We start from the raw sequence: 16,118 nt of genomic DNA, 5'->3' as shown, positions 1-16,118 counted from the left end.
ACACTGCTCCTCGGTCTGAAGACAACTGCTTTGTGTGTCTACGTCCCAGATGGCTCCCCAGGAGGAGATTGCCTTTACACTTGCTGATGGAGAGGACTTACTGGGTGATGCTTCAAAGGCTTTTATGGATTATGGGCTAAATTCAGTCCATAGTGCTGAAGTTGCTGTTTGAGAATACTTTACATTCACTGTCATCTTATCCTTATGTAAAGAGCTCATAGGGTAGGCTGCCAGAGAGAGCTCAGAGGTTGTCTCCGAGCTGGGACAATGTTCCCTTGCTTCATTCTCCTTCCAACTGCAGGGTGGAAGTCTGAAGCAGAATGGTGGGAGGGAGGTAAGGAGGAGCCCCATCAGCTGCTTGGAGGTGACCTTTCCTGGGGTGCAAGGAGTGAGGGAGCTGTATTTGTGCTGGGGCAGCTGTACCCCGTTAGCGAGCACAGCCTGGCTGTGGTTACTCCAACGCAAAGTGTCTGAGGTTGGGTTAGCTCCCTGCTTCCCAGCATTGCCTCTCTCTCCATGGAAAAAGAAGAATCAACCCCTGAAGAGTTGTTGCTAAACAGTGAGAAATATGGTTCAGTCCTCCAGTTCATTTTTTCTTCAGTCTGCTTTTGCAGTTAACTTTTTCCTCTTTGTTTTACTCAGCTTGAAGCAGAAGCAGTTTTCCGTGCCATCACCATTGCCAGTCGAATAAACTGCCCAGTGTACATCACCAAGGTGATGAGCAAGAGTGCGGCTGATATCATTGCACTGGCCAGAAAGAAAGGTGAGAGACTTCCTTTTCTCCCCCAAACTTGTTTTGGTTTTTTTTGTTGTTGTTGTTGAATAGAAGCTCAGTGGAAAAACCTGTACATCTTGACCCCAATCACAAGATATAGGGAGAGGTTACCAAAGAATGGTAACACCTTCACAGACCCTAAATATTTACGGCTGGGAAAGACGAAGGGAAAACCTTTCACATTTTGCAGTTGAGAAATTGTCCCCACAAACTGTCCCCTTGAAGATTGTGTTGTAAGTCTTCTTTATCCTGTCTTCCCTTTTACCTTTCCCTTAGACTGCTGTATCTCTCTCTGTTTGTGGGAGGGAGATATTTTCTTCCTAACAGGGTCCAGCTCATCTCTGTGCCTTTTGGAGTTATTTCAGGGTATTCCTCGCTGAGGGGTGGCTTGGGCAGCGAACCTGCTGTTAGAGTTGCGCAGTGCTCGCTCCTGGCCTTGCTGCTGGAGGCTGGCCCCATCAGATGTGCACTGGGGACATCTGCGGGTTGACACTGCTCGCTGGGGCCATGGATGGATCCAGGTTACAAACCACCCAAAAGGGGCTTGGGAGCCTGGAGGCAGCCGCTTTCGCAGCTGCATTTGCGAGTCAGGTCTGTTCTGCTGGTTGGTGCTACAAAGCACGTGAGCAATATGGAAGAGCCAAAGTGCAAAATATCGTCTTGGTATTTGTATTCTTGGAGACTTGGAGCATGGTGCTGGGGACCATATGCTGTTATCTGCTGGTGCTGTGCCCAACCTGGGAGTAGTAAAAAGGCATCTGTCTGCTGGAGCCCATCCTCCACCTAAATGCACTCCAAATCGGAGCAACAGAGAGAACATGACTGTGATTAAAACAGTACAAATGAAAACCAGATCTGAATTGTCTCCTTCTGGATTAGAAAAGGAGCTTTGTAAATATGCTGATCAAAAGCGTGTGTAGCTCAGAGAGCCTCCTCATTAATTTTTTATCATACAGACAAAGCCAGGGCTGCTTAATTTTCTGGGAGCTACGCTGGCCATGTAGCAATGCGTAAATTATATATGGTTGCATGCAGCAAGCAGTATAATGTGCTGAAGAGAGAGTGGATTGTAATCAGTTCCTGTATATCCTTGTTTTCCCCAAGGTCCCCTTGTTTTTGGAGAGCCGATCACTGCCAGCTTGGGGACAGATGGGACACATTACTGGAGCAAAAACTGGGCCAAGGCTGCAGCTTTTGTGACCTCGCCACCTCTGAGCCCTGATCCTACCACTCCAGACCACTTAAATTCACTCTTAGCATGGTAAGACCTTCATTTTTTTTGTAGGTTGATGGTTAGGCAAGTGCAAAAGCCACACGGGACAAAGCCTCTAGGGATCAGCTCATTTTCCTTTAAACCAGTCTCATACACGAAACAGCAGAGAAGGAACATAGAAAACCAGGGATGGTTATATCCCTATATTTAGGCTGTCAGTGAGGTGAGCAGACATGGACTTTCCAGCTCCTGGTTAGCATGATAGAGAGGCAACTGTTGGCTATTCAGGAATTCATTCTTTTTCTTTCTGCTTTTCAAGTGATTCCCAGTTAAACAGCTAGATAGTCTTTAGCCCAGGACTTCAAACTGGCTTTCTCCCTAGTTCTGTTTTCTCCAGCCAAATTGTGAAAATATGATCAGATGGCATCCTCACTATCCAGCATAAGCAGCAGCCTGGTGGATAGACCCCGTCTGTGGGAACAGACTCAGTTTTAAGCCCTGGTCATATCTGGGAAGCACAGCTCCTGAAATCAGGGTTGTCCCTGAATGCAGAGATACCTAGAACTGAGAAAACTTTTCTGGGGCAGTTTTTGTCAAAGCTGGTGTGGGGCTGTAAACCGTGAGCACTTCTGAGAATTAGGCTGTCCTAAACTGAATTGTTTGTAGCAGAGTTCAGTGGGTTTGGCTCCTGTGTATTGAAAACCTCTGACTTGACAGTTTGCCTTCATCTGGGATGGACCAAAATCATAGAAGTTTACTTGTGTTTAGTTCTTGCAGCCTTGTTTTTACTTTTACCTTGCCTGTGTCTTTATTGGTTCCAGGGTCCTCAAGCTGGAGGACAGCAAAGATAAGTGGTACATATAGAGAAGGTATGTCAGGCAGGAGAAAGGGGCCAGAGTGGAGACTCTGACAAAGGAGACTGTCAGGGACTCAGGTGGAGATGGGCTGGTGACTGGAGGACAGGATAGGTGTATGGTCTGACTGGCTTCAGGTTGGTAGGCAGAGGATTATCACTAGAGAGATGAATGTACACAGCAGAGGGAGAAGTATCTTTCTCATATAGAAAAGAAGATATCAGCAATGCCTTGCCAGCAACCCAGACTGTAAACCCATCCCTGAAAGTATTTCCTGCCTGTATCCAACTATGGGTCTATGTTAGCTTAAGCTTTGAAATGGTATGGATCACATTTTAAGTCCCACCAGGACAGATTGCTAGTGCTGGAGTGAGGAACTGGACTTACCATTCAAAACCTTATTCAGCACCATGTGGTGGCACTCATCTCACCTGCTGCTTCCCCTTTCTAGGGTTTCAAATGCTCTAGACAGAGCAGTAGCATTTGAACCCTAAAAGTGACCCATAGATCTTCAGAAAACGCTTCCTCCTGAGGTTAGTTTTCCACATGACAAACTGGCAGACTGTATGGCAGGCATATATAAAGCCCCGGCATGTTTAATTCAGGCTTGGCAGAGCTGCTCTTTAGGTGGATGGGCACATACATGTGATGGGAAGCTGCCATCGATCGATGCCACTGCTGCAGTATGTACACATCTCTCCTTCAACATGGTGGGTCAGGCTGTGCAGTCCACCCAGCCCAGGTTTTAAGTCGGCTGCCCTAATGATGCTGCGTGGACAACGCTGTTGACGAACGCGCAGTTGAGCTCTGAGTTACATGCGGTTCAGGAATTTGTTCTGTTGTGACAGTCTGATGGCAGAAATGATTTTCCATAATTGAGCTTTCTGTTCCTTAAAATAAGGACAAGGAAGAAAAATTACTTTTCTGGTCTGATCCATCACTATCAGCACTGTAAAGAGGGTAAGGCTCTTAGCCAGCACATGTGAATGTGTATCAAAATGTTTGGCTCTTTATCAGACACGGCTATATGTTTTCTAGAAGAGAGTCCCAAAATAATAGTATGTGGGTCAAAGCAGATTAGCTAAAATAGCAAGAGAATTTTTAGAACTGGAATCCAAATAATGTCCTTTTTTACCACTAACATAAGAAAGACAAACTGAGGAGTCACAGACGTTTTCATTATCCTCCAAGCATGCAAAAATGGCTTTTTTTTTTTCTAGTGGCTTAAAGTCCTAGATCTTAAATGACAGCAGCTTAGCCTGCTTTCAGTTTTAATACTTTAAATCTATACTGTGAAGCTAAAAAAAAGAACTGTATATTTTATCAGTCTGCCATGCATTTGTGGGGAGTTTTACACAAGGATGATGGTAAAGACAGTATTTTGCTTTTCTATTGCGCTGTGCATTAGGACGCAGATATTTTACATTCATTATAAAATCCTTCCAACATTCTTCCTCTGAAAGTACGCAGCATACTGCTTGTGCTGTTTTCCACAGAAAGCGTTGATTTTTCACTGAAAAGCTGACTGTATAAAAATCCAGCATGTCTCATGGGGTTTGCAGATTGGATTTGCCTCATGAGATCTGGTCCTTGTTTCGTCTGTGGGCCATGCACCTGAGGTAGCTTTCATCGTCCATGGTGAACTGCTGCATTACTGCCGCTGTGATACGCCATCTCTTCTGAACTAGAGATGTGAGATCTTGGTGCTTCATGGAAGATGTAACCTGCCGTGAAAGCCTTGCTTACGGTGAAGAATTAAGATGACGAGGTTTTGATGTGGCATTTAAAGATACATGTATGTCCGCTATGAATTCCCACCACTGCCTCTTTTGGAGATGTTTTCCATGGTGATTCCTTCTTGTCTCTCAGTTTTTTTAGCTGATCTGATGCTTATCCCCCATTTGGCAGCAGAGTATATCTGAGCAGGAGCAGTGCCCGTGTGGTTAACCGCGAGGTGTTGGGCAGCTCTCGAGCGTCATGCTTCAGCTTCAGAAGTCTTCCATGGATTAGACTGGGGAGTGCAGTGCATGTCATTAAATGTCATTAAATGTCAGAGGAGTGGGAAAATGGAGTTCAGAGGAAGGAACTCCTTTTTATCTTTCAGGTGTAGGAATTAATAGGATGATGTAAGAAGCGCAACATAACCTCAAGGAAATGGGCAGTGATACAGGGCCTGCTGTGACAGTCATGTTCTCATGGTTGTATTCATCAGAGTGCAGAAAAGAGAGAGGGTACGCCACAAGAAGCTTAGCTGACAGAAGAGCAACAAAAAGGAAGAAATGGCGCTGCAATCTTCTGACTTTATTATTGTGTTAGAATAAATGAATGTTTAACAGATGGATTTGATTTAATCCTATGGAGTAACACCAGGCAGTCAGTAATAATCAGGAATAGCTAAAACATAGGTGCCTTTTCACCATTAAATACACGGGTTTGGCTTCTGCTAAAAACTGGGTGGATGGATGTGAGCGTGGTGAAGAAAAGAGGCCAAAGGTTCTTCTCTGACTGTCAGCGATCATTAGGGCTGGCAGCCCAGAAAATTACATTAGAATTCCTGATGTGTGACCCTTTTTTTCTTCTGTACTTGGCTATTTGTTAGCTTGCTGGAATCTAAATTTATGGACCAGAGTCATTCATTATTTCAGAGCTGGAACTTAGATAATCAGAGAAAAGGATGACAGGCTCCTGGGGACATCGCCCTTCTGGAGTTATAGAAGAGAAATCATAGTGTCTTTGAATGTGCTTGACTCCTGTAAGCTTAATCAAGACCTAAAAATAATCACGATTCCTGTGGATATTGAAGAACCTATCTTCTTTTTTGGCTATTTTTGCAAGATTCTGCATGTTGGTTATGTTCTTCCTCCTTATTCCTGAGAGCAGCTGTGATCCAGTTCTGCTCTCTCTGCAAAAAAATTTTCTCCAGGCTGAAATAAAAACGACTTCTAAATGAAAGCATTATTATTTTGTAGCTCTTTTTGTGTTTTACTCCATGCTTTTTTCTGTGTAAGAAAGACCTTTAAATTAGATAAATCCACATCACATGTTTGACGTGAACTATGCCTTTCTTTGTTTAATTAGAAGACTACCTGATAAAAAAACTTTCCTTTTTTTTTATTTTCATGGTTCTGTTGTGGAAGGTCAGAAATATTTGTGTAAGAATTGCAAGAAAAATATGTACAGAGGGGAGAAATACAGAGGAAAAAGCTTCATGCTCATGACTTTTCATTGTAAAATTTGCCATTACTTTTCAGCATGGTTATGAATTAATTTATCTTGAGAGTGGCAGACATTTCATACAAGCTTCCGATCGTTTCCTTAATCCTAGAATAATCCTTTGTCCTGGTTAGTGGGCTTGTGCCTGATGTCTGTCGATAAGCAGCCTGAAATCCGAGGGGTTTGTAATCTGGGAGTTCAGGGTGCTCCTGGGGGAAGGTGGAGATGTCCAATGCCATTGTGGCTCTTCAGTGATCTGTAGCCAACATGTAAAGGCTGCTGACATGACTTACAGCTTATGCCTCCAGTGTGTAGGCTCGAGAGGTCCATTCACAGCTAGCCTGAGACCAAGGTAACCTTGGTGCCATCTGCTCTAAACATTCTGTGTGTTAACTCCACAGTGGGGACCTGCAGGTGACGGGAAGTGGACATTGCCCGTATAGCACTGCCCAGAAAGCCGTTGGAAAGGACAACTTCACTATGATTCCTGAAGGGGTCAACGGAATTGAGGAAAGAATGACTGTTGTCTGGGACAAGGCTGTAGTAAGTAATTACTTACTTTTATGGACTAAAAAGAAATGGAGTCTTGGCTGAATAATGTAAAGCCAGGAGACTCTTGGCCAGTACTTAAGTGACTTTCTAATACATTTCTGAGAATTCCCTGAGAGAGTGCTACTACGGGGTGAATTGTTTATTTCAAAAACCTCCAGTTTTATAAACTCAGGGCTGTGTTTCACTTCCGACAGTGCAATACCATCATGCTTTATTAGGCCTGAGGCTTCACAGACTCCACCGCTGAATTTTCCAGTTGTGTCAGAGTGGATGCTTCTGAGAGATGTAGGATCTGGAGTAGTTTAATGGTTTTGAAGCTGACCCCATATAAATGTGATGAATGGATTGTTTGAATTTGGGAAGTGTCTCATCGTTTTTGAGAAATTACAAATGGATGGCAGCTGAGCCTGAGGCTAGACTGTAAAATGCTTTGAAGGAGAACATTGCATGTAATTCATACTGGCATATTTTGCGGTGCGGTGCCGGTATAAGTTAGCAATTTTTTATGGTTCCATGGATTCTAATATATAATGATATTCTCCCTCCATTGTCCATCTTCACATACACACACACACTCTCATTACCTTACACTGCGCTGCACTCAAATGCATATTGCAAACTGGGAAGTGGTACTATTTACAACGCTCTCGTGAGCACTTCTCCCAGACTGTGTTTATTAACCACTTTCTTCAGGGACCGCTACTGGGATTCCAAGCGCAGAAGCAGCTTCCGCTATCTGCTGTGTAGGAGCAAAGCAAAGCGCAGCCAGCCAGTGCTATTTCCCTTTTGTTACTCCTGCCAAGGGAAGGAGCTGCAGCAGGGGCTGCAACGTGGGATTTACATGTGGTAACATTCAGTCCCAGACCACTGAGTAGCTTATATTTTGCAAATCTCATGTTTTACCAGGCAGGAAATAAGTGTTTATTTAATATTAAAAAGTTTGGCGCTCTTGTTCTTCCTTGGAATGTTGTTGCTCTTGCTTATTGCCAGGGAAGACCCCAAAATAGTCTACTGAAAAATCAAAATGCTGCTGTGAACAGCTGCTATTAAGCCATCACTGACTGTATAAAAAGTTCAATTGGTGGTGACATTTCTCCAGGCAAGGACTTTACAGCTGTGGTTGTATCACTTAGATTTATAGGTTTTGTAATACTACTAGTAGGATGGACTTAATTTGCAAGAAATGTTTCTAAAAGAGTCTGAATCTTGATCTTTTATTTAATTTCCTAATACTCATATAAGTTCCTCTGTTTTAAAATCATTAAAACATTTAAATGGAAATTACCAGGACTAGCAACAAAACCACGTAGGCATCAGTGTGTAGAGAAAGGGGCCTTAGATAACTGAGCATCCTGATCATCTGCAGTAAGGTTTTATTGGCTGCTCTCTGGGATGCCAGGAATAACACATTCACGTATTTGAAACTCCCATATAATGTGCCTTGTGTAAAGTCCTGCATGATAAAACCTCTGTTTCATGCCACATCACCTATATATGAACAGCGTGCCTTCCCGTGTGTCCCTGATTGTTTGGCACTCTGAATAGTAAATCCCTGTTTTATAAGCTTGTTTTGCTCAAGTCACATTGTTTTTAGGCCACAGGTAAGATGGACGAGAGCCAGTTTGTAGCTGTCACCAGTACCAATGCTGCCAAAATCTTTAATCTGTATCCAAGAAAAGGCCGGATTGCTGTAGGATCGGATGCTGATGTGGTTATTTGGGACCCTGATAAGGTGAAGACTATAACAGCTAAAAGCCATAAATCGGTAAGGAGGAAAGGAAGACCAGCAAGAAAAAAGAAATGTCACTGTTGCTTTTCAAATGTTGATCTAGTTACTGTGAACACCAAATCTATGGGCTATAGAGGAGTGGGGTAACTGCCTACTCCTATTCTGAAGTTGGTAAATGTTTCAGAAGATGAAAGTATTGAAATCTTGCATTGGAAGCACTGGGATCAGGAAGGATTTCTTTTCTCTCTGCATATACCATTGCACTATTTTTTGCATGCTTGTGGCAGATCTGTAAATAGGTGTGAATCAGCAGGTCTGCAGCTGAGCTTAGTAAAACTGTGATGATAAATTTAAAACCAGCTCATTTTTTTGCTTACCTGAAAAGCACCTGATATTATAAATCACACAGCTAAACCAACAGTATTCTAAATTATGACAGATGATGAAATATTTTGATAATACAGCTCTGAGCAGCTTCACGGCTGGGATTTTCTGTTTAATTCCAAAGCTTTGCTGCATACTTCTCTGCCCTTAGTGCAGAGTACGAGTGACTGACAGTTGCTTTCATTTTGACTGTGACAGGTTTTATCTTATGTGTTGTGTATTTCAAAGTTGTTATCTTACTGTTTGGTGCTTTGGTCTTTTGTATTGGGGAATTCTTCTGAACATTTTACTGGAAATCCAGTAATATGGCTTTTATTAAAAAGGCATAAAGCTTTAGAAACCTTTAAAAAGTAAGTTTAGGTCATTTTTTGATTTCTCTGTCTTGGGATCTCTCTGTATTTTCAAGAAAGTAATAATCACCTGCCCTTTGACAGTCGTTCCTGTTTAGACTGGTCCTTTCTGGGCTTTTTCAGACAGAAATATGTGTGCTGGCCCCTTTGAAATTCTCTTATACAATCATAGCACATGCATGGTGGAACCACGTCCTCTGGGTATCTGGCAGCTGAGTCACAATTTTCCTTCTTATTCAGGCTACTGCACTTCTAGAGGCTCTGGATAAATATGGAAAGTCCTCAAAAACAAATGAGATAGAGCTCTGACGGAAAGTGAGCAATGGAAAGGAAAAGTCTGATCCAGGAAGTCTGATCAGAGAGATTCATTTAAATCATTTCTGATCATAATGCATTGCTTTTCCTTCAGACAAAACAATTTTATATGCCTCTTAATGGCAGTTGTCTGGAAATGTGACTACGAATACAGATTGTAAGTTACTAACTGAAAGAGATCTTGTACTGAACTTGCAGTGACTATGTTGGTTGATCCCCAGGCTGTTGAGTACAACATCTTTGAAGGAATGGAGTGCCATGGTGCTCCGCTCGTGGTCATAAGCCAAGGGAAGATTGTGTTTGAAGATGGAAATCTGCACGTAAATAAGGGAATGGGCCGCTTCATCCCTCGCAAACCTTTCCCTGAATATCTTTACCAGCGCATCAAAATCAGGAATAAGGTAACGCCAGATATTTTTTAATCTTCTTTATAGCCATACACTCTTGCAACCACAGTGGCACGTGTTTTTTTATTATTATTGTGCTAAGATGAGTCCATATCAGATGGACTATATATGACTTGTTCAAAACGCGACCAAGAAACTGGTTCCTCTGCAAGTATGAACTGATGTAACTTAACACTGTGAGCTTCAGTGGGTAGAGCAGTTGGGCATAGTTGCCCTTTATCCAGCTGTGCAGGCTTTTGAAGGGAGGTGGAATAGTGATAGAATTTACTTTTAGTTAAAATTCAGGGAATAGATAAAGGTTCTTTGGGAGGAGGGTTAGCCAGAAGAAAAAGAGAATTTTAAATTGTTACTAAGCTTTGCATACTGAACAGCCACACTGCAGGAAGAAAAGCATTTAAGCCAGAGATACTCAATATATTTGGCATCTCTGAACTGTTGTTGGCGCATCTGCTGAACTATTAGCAGCATTCACAGCTCAGAAAACTTTTGTGTTTAATAAAAAGCTTGGGAAATGACCAAGATTAAGACTGGGCCACTTCTGGTTTTGAATTGTATCAGTGCTCTGTTGAAAACCAATTGGTCTGGCACTAGGTCGGGTTATTTGGAAATTCCCTGTTGCCACTGAGCAGGAAAGTCACTGTGTGAGGACAGGTGACAAGACAAATTGACTAAACCCCGTATTTTCTTCAAGCAAACATGTATCATAGCCTGTGGGGGTGGCAGCTGAAATTAAGTCTACGAGCAGGTTGATAGTTTTTATCTTTCATCATTTCTTATACAAATTCTGTCAAGCTGTGGGAGGTCTGCTCTTCTAACAAGAAAAGGCACTATAAATATCAAATGCATCTGCAAAAGTTTTGCAAAATACCAATCAGTATTGCACTTTTTTTTACATTATCCACTTGGATGACATGGGCCTTCTCTTCACACTCGCCTCTCAAGGGTTTAGCGCATGGGAGTGCTATATAAATGAGTTGTGATAATCTGATAATTATATATAAAATATAATGATATAATAATATATAGAATTGTATATTAATTATATAAATATAATTTCAGTAGTGAACGCAACACTTTAAAAACAATTACCAGAGAGTGGTGTCTTATACCAGGTGTATGCACAAAAGTAACTGAGCTAAGTAACCTGCATCTTGCAAGTGGCCTGGATTTTGGGAAGGACCTTTGATTTTAGATACTTGGGGAAAGGTCTGCAAAAGGACCAAGGAAAGGACTGATATTTTTGCTCTTGCAGCTCCCTCTGCTGCCTGCCAAGAGGAAGGTAGAGCAGATGCGTGTCCGCATTTCTCTTCCCACTATCAGATTTTATCGATTGGAAATCTTTAGAAAAACCCACTGATGGTCATATCAGCTACCATTTGCATATGTGAGTGCACGACAAAGGAGTATAGAAAAAACATGTCAAACAAAAGGCTGCAAAGCTGTAACTGGCACAGGATAGCAGCATAAATTTATCCCTGGCAGAGGGATGGCAGTATAAATTCCTGCCTTTGTGGATCTCTGTCAGATGGATTCATGGCTGTGGTCGGCGGCTGCTCCCTTCTGGGCATTAGTTTTGGCTCAGCCTGCAAGATGGTGGTTCTTCTGAGCCCGATGTCCCCATCACCAAAAGCAACGAAAAGACATTGATTTGTCTAAGAGCTGGATCAAACCCGTGCGAATAGCGTCCTTCCTATACAGTATTTGAATTTCACTGTTAACCTGTTGGGGAAATGGCTCTGAAACAATAATCTTGTAAGCCACAGATTTCTGGTCTTTTTGATGAGCTTTGGATTCTGCAGTTCAATGGCTTCAGGCTCTTCCTGAAAATTTGAACTTTAAAAAAAAAAAAAATTGTTTCCTATATTTCTGTGATTTTAAGGCCAGTGAGGCTGTTATGATCGTCTTCTCATATTCCTTATAGGAACTGTACCAGGATAAAATCTAGACACCTCAAACTGAAATCAGAGCTCAAATGACAGATACTCTGTTGACAAATAATGAAAGATGGGTCCCATGCCAGAGTCTAGGGAATAACTGCTTTTCTAGTTCCTGACAAGAAGTGGAAAACTTTGAAATTTTAATTTAAAAATTGCCACCACTTTTCAATGACTTCTAATGAAGATAATGATATATTTGAAGGGGAGAAGCAGAGAGAATACAGGTAAGAGTGAAATTGCTACATCAGTGTAGTGGGTTTCAGTCTTGCAACAACCAGAGTGGGATTCAGCAGCTGAACCGACCCTGCTGAACAGCCTCCGAATGGACACAGAAGAGGCGATGGTGACTGACCATACTTAAAATAAAGATCTTAGGTCAGATCTGTTCTTTTTAATCCCCTTTTTCCCCATTGACTGTGAAGGATGCCTAGTAAGGATCTCTGTCTTGTCATTCATATATACAGACATATCAATGGAGGGAGGAGACTTTATAATTTCCTTTCTATATAAAGCAGACTGTAGCTTTGATGAGAATACAGAGGTGGTTTTACTTCAGCTAATGCAGACTATAGCTCTGCGCTCAGTGGTCTCCACATGTAGGGAGGAGTATCATTAGGGAGCCCTATCAGAGCATTCAGTGTCTGGATTTTTATTCTCCTCTTGATCTAGGTGGGAGGACTGCAAGGAGTGTCCAGAGGAATGTACGATGGGCCTGTGTATGAAATCCCAGCTACGCCAAAATATGCAACTCCTGCACCCTCAACTAAATCCTCCCCTGCCAAAAACCAGCCCCCACCAATCAGAAACCTCCATCAATCCAATTTTAGCTTATCAGGTAAGTCAGCCTGACTCATCAGAAATGTTTTAAAGCCATGGCTATGGATTATTGGTGATAAATTTCAATTATAATTACCTTTCTAATCAAATATGAAAAGATTATATATACACACATACATGCATATACTTTCATATATGTATGTATGTATATATATGTTTTTATACATTCTTTCCCTAGGAATATTTTACAAATTGCCAAATATTCAAAATGTTTGCAATCTAAATTTTTTTCCTGCATGCAGTCTTTCGGTATTGTTTACCTGGCCCATCACAGTTACCTGAGGTCTCTGGTTGATGTGAGTGAGGCCCCTTGGTGGTATATACAGCTGATGGGACTTGGGTCTGGTGCCACCCATGTGCCTCAGGCATCTCAGATTCCTTTCTTGCTGTATCACCAGAAACTCCTAGACATGGAAACCTCAACTGTCCTTGTACGTGATCAGCAAACCATGTGCAGAAGCTATTCATATACAGATCAGAGTATTTCTTGTCCTCTTTGCTCTTGGTTCCCAAAACATTTTCCACGGTACATAAGAAACAGACTGGAAAATGATCCTTTGGGGTTGATGGAAATAATTCTTGTCATTTGAAGATGTGACACAAGTGTGTCGAATCCTTACCCTTCAAAAGTCTACAGCCCAGCTGGTAAATAAGTGGCTCCTTATGATGTTATGAAAGTCATTGGATTTTCTTCCCTGTGGGAGCCGATGGTGGAGTTTTCCTTCCTGCCAGATCCTGTCTTTAGAAACTAAATGAAACTTCTGGAAGAAAGCCCAAGGAGAGCAAATATTTTAAAAACCCTTCTAGTGAGTTGAAGTATATTTTTGCCTGGACACCTGGGGCCATGGTGAGCACATACAGATAAGTAAAGCTATATAAAGAAAAAAAAAAAAGAAAAAAAGAAAAAAAAAGAAAAAAAAAAAAAGAAAGAAATTTGACCTCTAATAATAATAATAACCAGTAAGTGGGATTTTCATAAGCATCTGAAGCTGTGGTTTCGCAGTCCACTGCTGGATCTGGGCACTACCAAGGCATCTAGTGGTACGAATTTGATCCGAATCGGGCAAACACACACTACTGTTTACTGTTCTTAGGAAATTCAGCAGAACCACAGACTACGACAGCATTTAAAATGATCGTACGCTTCTATGGTAGTCTTACATTGCCTTTAGGAAGCTGAGTGTGGTCAGACAATATTTAGCCTGGCAGAAAGCTTGCTGTCACCTTAAGCTTAACCTTTCAACATTTTTAAAAGCAGTTTGAAGTGGGTATGAGTTTACATCAGCTCAATGCTACTTGCCTCATGGATTTATGAGCACTAACATCAGATTTACTGTACTGTTGACCCATGGACTCAGTGGGAAAGGGTATTATAAATCAGTGAGACAGGTCTGAAAAATCCACTGTGCACATATATGTTTTTGTGGTTTTTTTCCTACTTAAACCAGTAATATTTTCTGTCAGGATCTGATCTCCTGAAGGGAACCCAGTATGTAGGCTGTCATCCCTCCATGGGCTCTTCAAGTCAGTGGAAAACAATTCCCCATGGAGGGTGAGCATCAGTCTGATCCCAAACGTTTCAGCCTACACTTCCCATTGAAGACAACTGGAGCCAGGCACAGAAACGTGCTTTGAAGGTCTGTTTAGGGCTTCAGTCAGGGGTCTGGCGCAAGAGAAATGAGCCGATGGTGATATGAGGGGCACATAGCTGGAACTAGCCAGGTAACATCTCGCTGCTGATGTTTTTTTCCTTTTCATAGCTTTGTTTCCTAATTTTCTCTTGCTGCAGGAGCTCAGATAGATGACAATAACCCACGCCGTACTGGCCACCGCATCGTGGCACCTCCTGGTGGTCGCTCTAATATTACCAGTCTTGGCTGAAAAATGATGATGGACAGAAACACAAGGATGAAGGATCATGGGAATAATGTCCGTTCCCTTCAATATCTGTGTTATTGAACCCACAGTTTTATTTGGTACTAATGGAAATAAAAACCGAAATGTCTTTCTTTTTTTTGATAGGAAGAGGTGATAATAGTGTGGTGTGTTTGCTTGGAACTACTTGCCTCACAATTGTGCTTTCATGCCATAGTCACCTTAAAGCATGGTGCTTCCATTGCCCCTTTAGTGACTACAGGTTTTAGCTTCGTCTCGTAACTGAATGATGGTTCCTTTGCACCCTTTCGCTGTATTAGAGTAGTTAATGCATGTTACTGAGTTATTTATGCAAGTTGCATTCTGTGAGTGAGTCCCTTTAGAACAATGTTGCCAACGATTGACTAGACACAATGCCAAGATTAATGTCCGTATTTGAGAAACACCACCAAAAACACTTATGAAGGAAGAAAATGGCCATCTTGAAAGTATGCAGTAGAGTAGTATAAGCAGCTTCTGTTTCATCTTTAATTTATTATAAACCCAAGAAGCACTTCTCTCAGACACAGAAAATCATTGGGACACGTAATGACAAATGGTCTCTGTAGCGCCTGTCTGTTCCCACTCGCTCTGTTCCAAGTCTGTGTCCTTCTTGTTTCCATTTTAGACAGAGCCATAATTTATACATACCAATGCCATTGCCACCCCTGCAGGGATTTCTCCACCTGGGCAGTAGTGCTCTCCTTCTGCATGAGATTTTTGGTACTGACAGATAATCCAAGTTGCCGTCGGATTTTTAAAGTTTTTTGTACAAAGTTTTTCCTTTGTAATCACATGCATTTTTACTTACTCTACCGTATCAAGATCTACTAGTCGTGGTTCAATTTCTGAATTCAAAGCTTGTGAAATAAAGGAAATGAATTGATGGGTAAGCGTCTTCCTCTGCTTTCCAGTGCTGTTACTCGATTATTGAAAATTTAGAATGGAGAAACTCAAGAGAAATTGTCTTTTAGGTTGACATCATGTGAAAGAAGGAACCACTTTAGATCACAAGGGGTGTTAAATGTATAGGTGTCTGCGTATGCATACTATAGCATGCCATAATCTGTCTTAAGTAGAGCTCACAGTAAAAATATACTTAGCATTTACATTGCAGCTGCCTCAGTTTTGGCCAAATGAGACCTAAATTATCTTTCTCCCAAGACCTCCAAGACTGCATCTGATTGGCTTGAAATGGTAATTGATTGCCATTATCTTCATCTGTAGTACAGAACCAGTATGCTGTCCTCCAGTTTGACCTAAACTAGATTTGACTTAATACTGGTTTTCTCTGCTGCCTGAACTGGGAGTGTTTAGGCATGGCATGAACAAGACATGCTGCAGGTAAGGTGAGGAAAGTGGACTTGAATTCTCTCTCTCTCTCTGTAAGAGTGAAGGAAGTGCTTTCTTTCACAAACTACGTAAAGAAACCTTTTCTATTGCTTGTTACTTGTCTGATTGTGTTGTAGATGCGGGAAGAGTGGGCTACAGTGGAGGGTGGGGTGCTACGCAATTAAGCAGGTCAGCAAAATGCCTCCCCGTGGCCTTCTACCACTTTGCCCTTGTCTACGCTACAAAGCTGCACCAGGAAAAGTCTTGTAGCAGCTTGGTGCCAGTGGCCTGGTTTTACCTAGCTGG

General features: G+C 42.0%; 1 protein-coding gene across 2 annotated transcripts in view; it reads left to right on the top strand.

Moving 5' to 3' along the window:
- CRMP1 (collapsin response mediator protein 1) overlaps positions 1–15,373 on the top strand; it is a 52,572-nt gene extending 37,199 nt beyond the window's left edge. For both annotated transcript variants that reach the window (XM_075752515.1, XM_075752516.1), the window contains exons 8-14: positions 643–763; positions 1,880–2,036; positions 6,457–6,598; positions 8,202–8,372; positions 9,607–9,786; positions 12,399–12,564; positions 14,356–15,373. In XM_075752515.1, coding sequence (XP_075608630.1) covers positions 643–763; positions 1,880–2,036; positions 6,457–6,598; positions 8,202–8,372; positions 9,607–9,786; positions 12,399–12,564; positions 14,356–14,447 — 1,029 coding nt within the window. In that variant the 3' untranslated portion in view covers positions 14,448–15,373. The remainder of the gene's footprint in view (positions 1–642; positions 764–1,879; positions 2,037–6,456; positions 6,599–8,201; positions 8,373–9,606; positions 9,787–12,398; positions 12,565–14,355) is intronic.
- Positions 15,374–16,118: the final 745 nt, after the last annotated feature.

Source organism: Balearica regulorum, chromosome 4, assembly GCF_011004875.1.
Source record: "Balearica regulorum gibbericeps isolate bBalReg1 chromosome 4, bBalReg1.pri, whole genome shotgun sequence".
Lineage (NCBI taxonomy): Eukaryota > Metazoa > Chordata > Aves > Gruiformes > Gruidae > Balearica > Balearica regulorum.
This window is presented reverse-complemented; position numbering and strand designations above follow the sequence as displayed.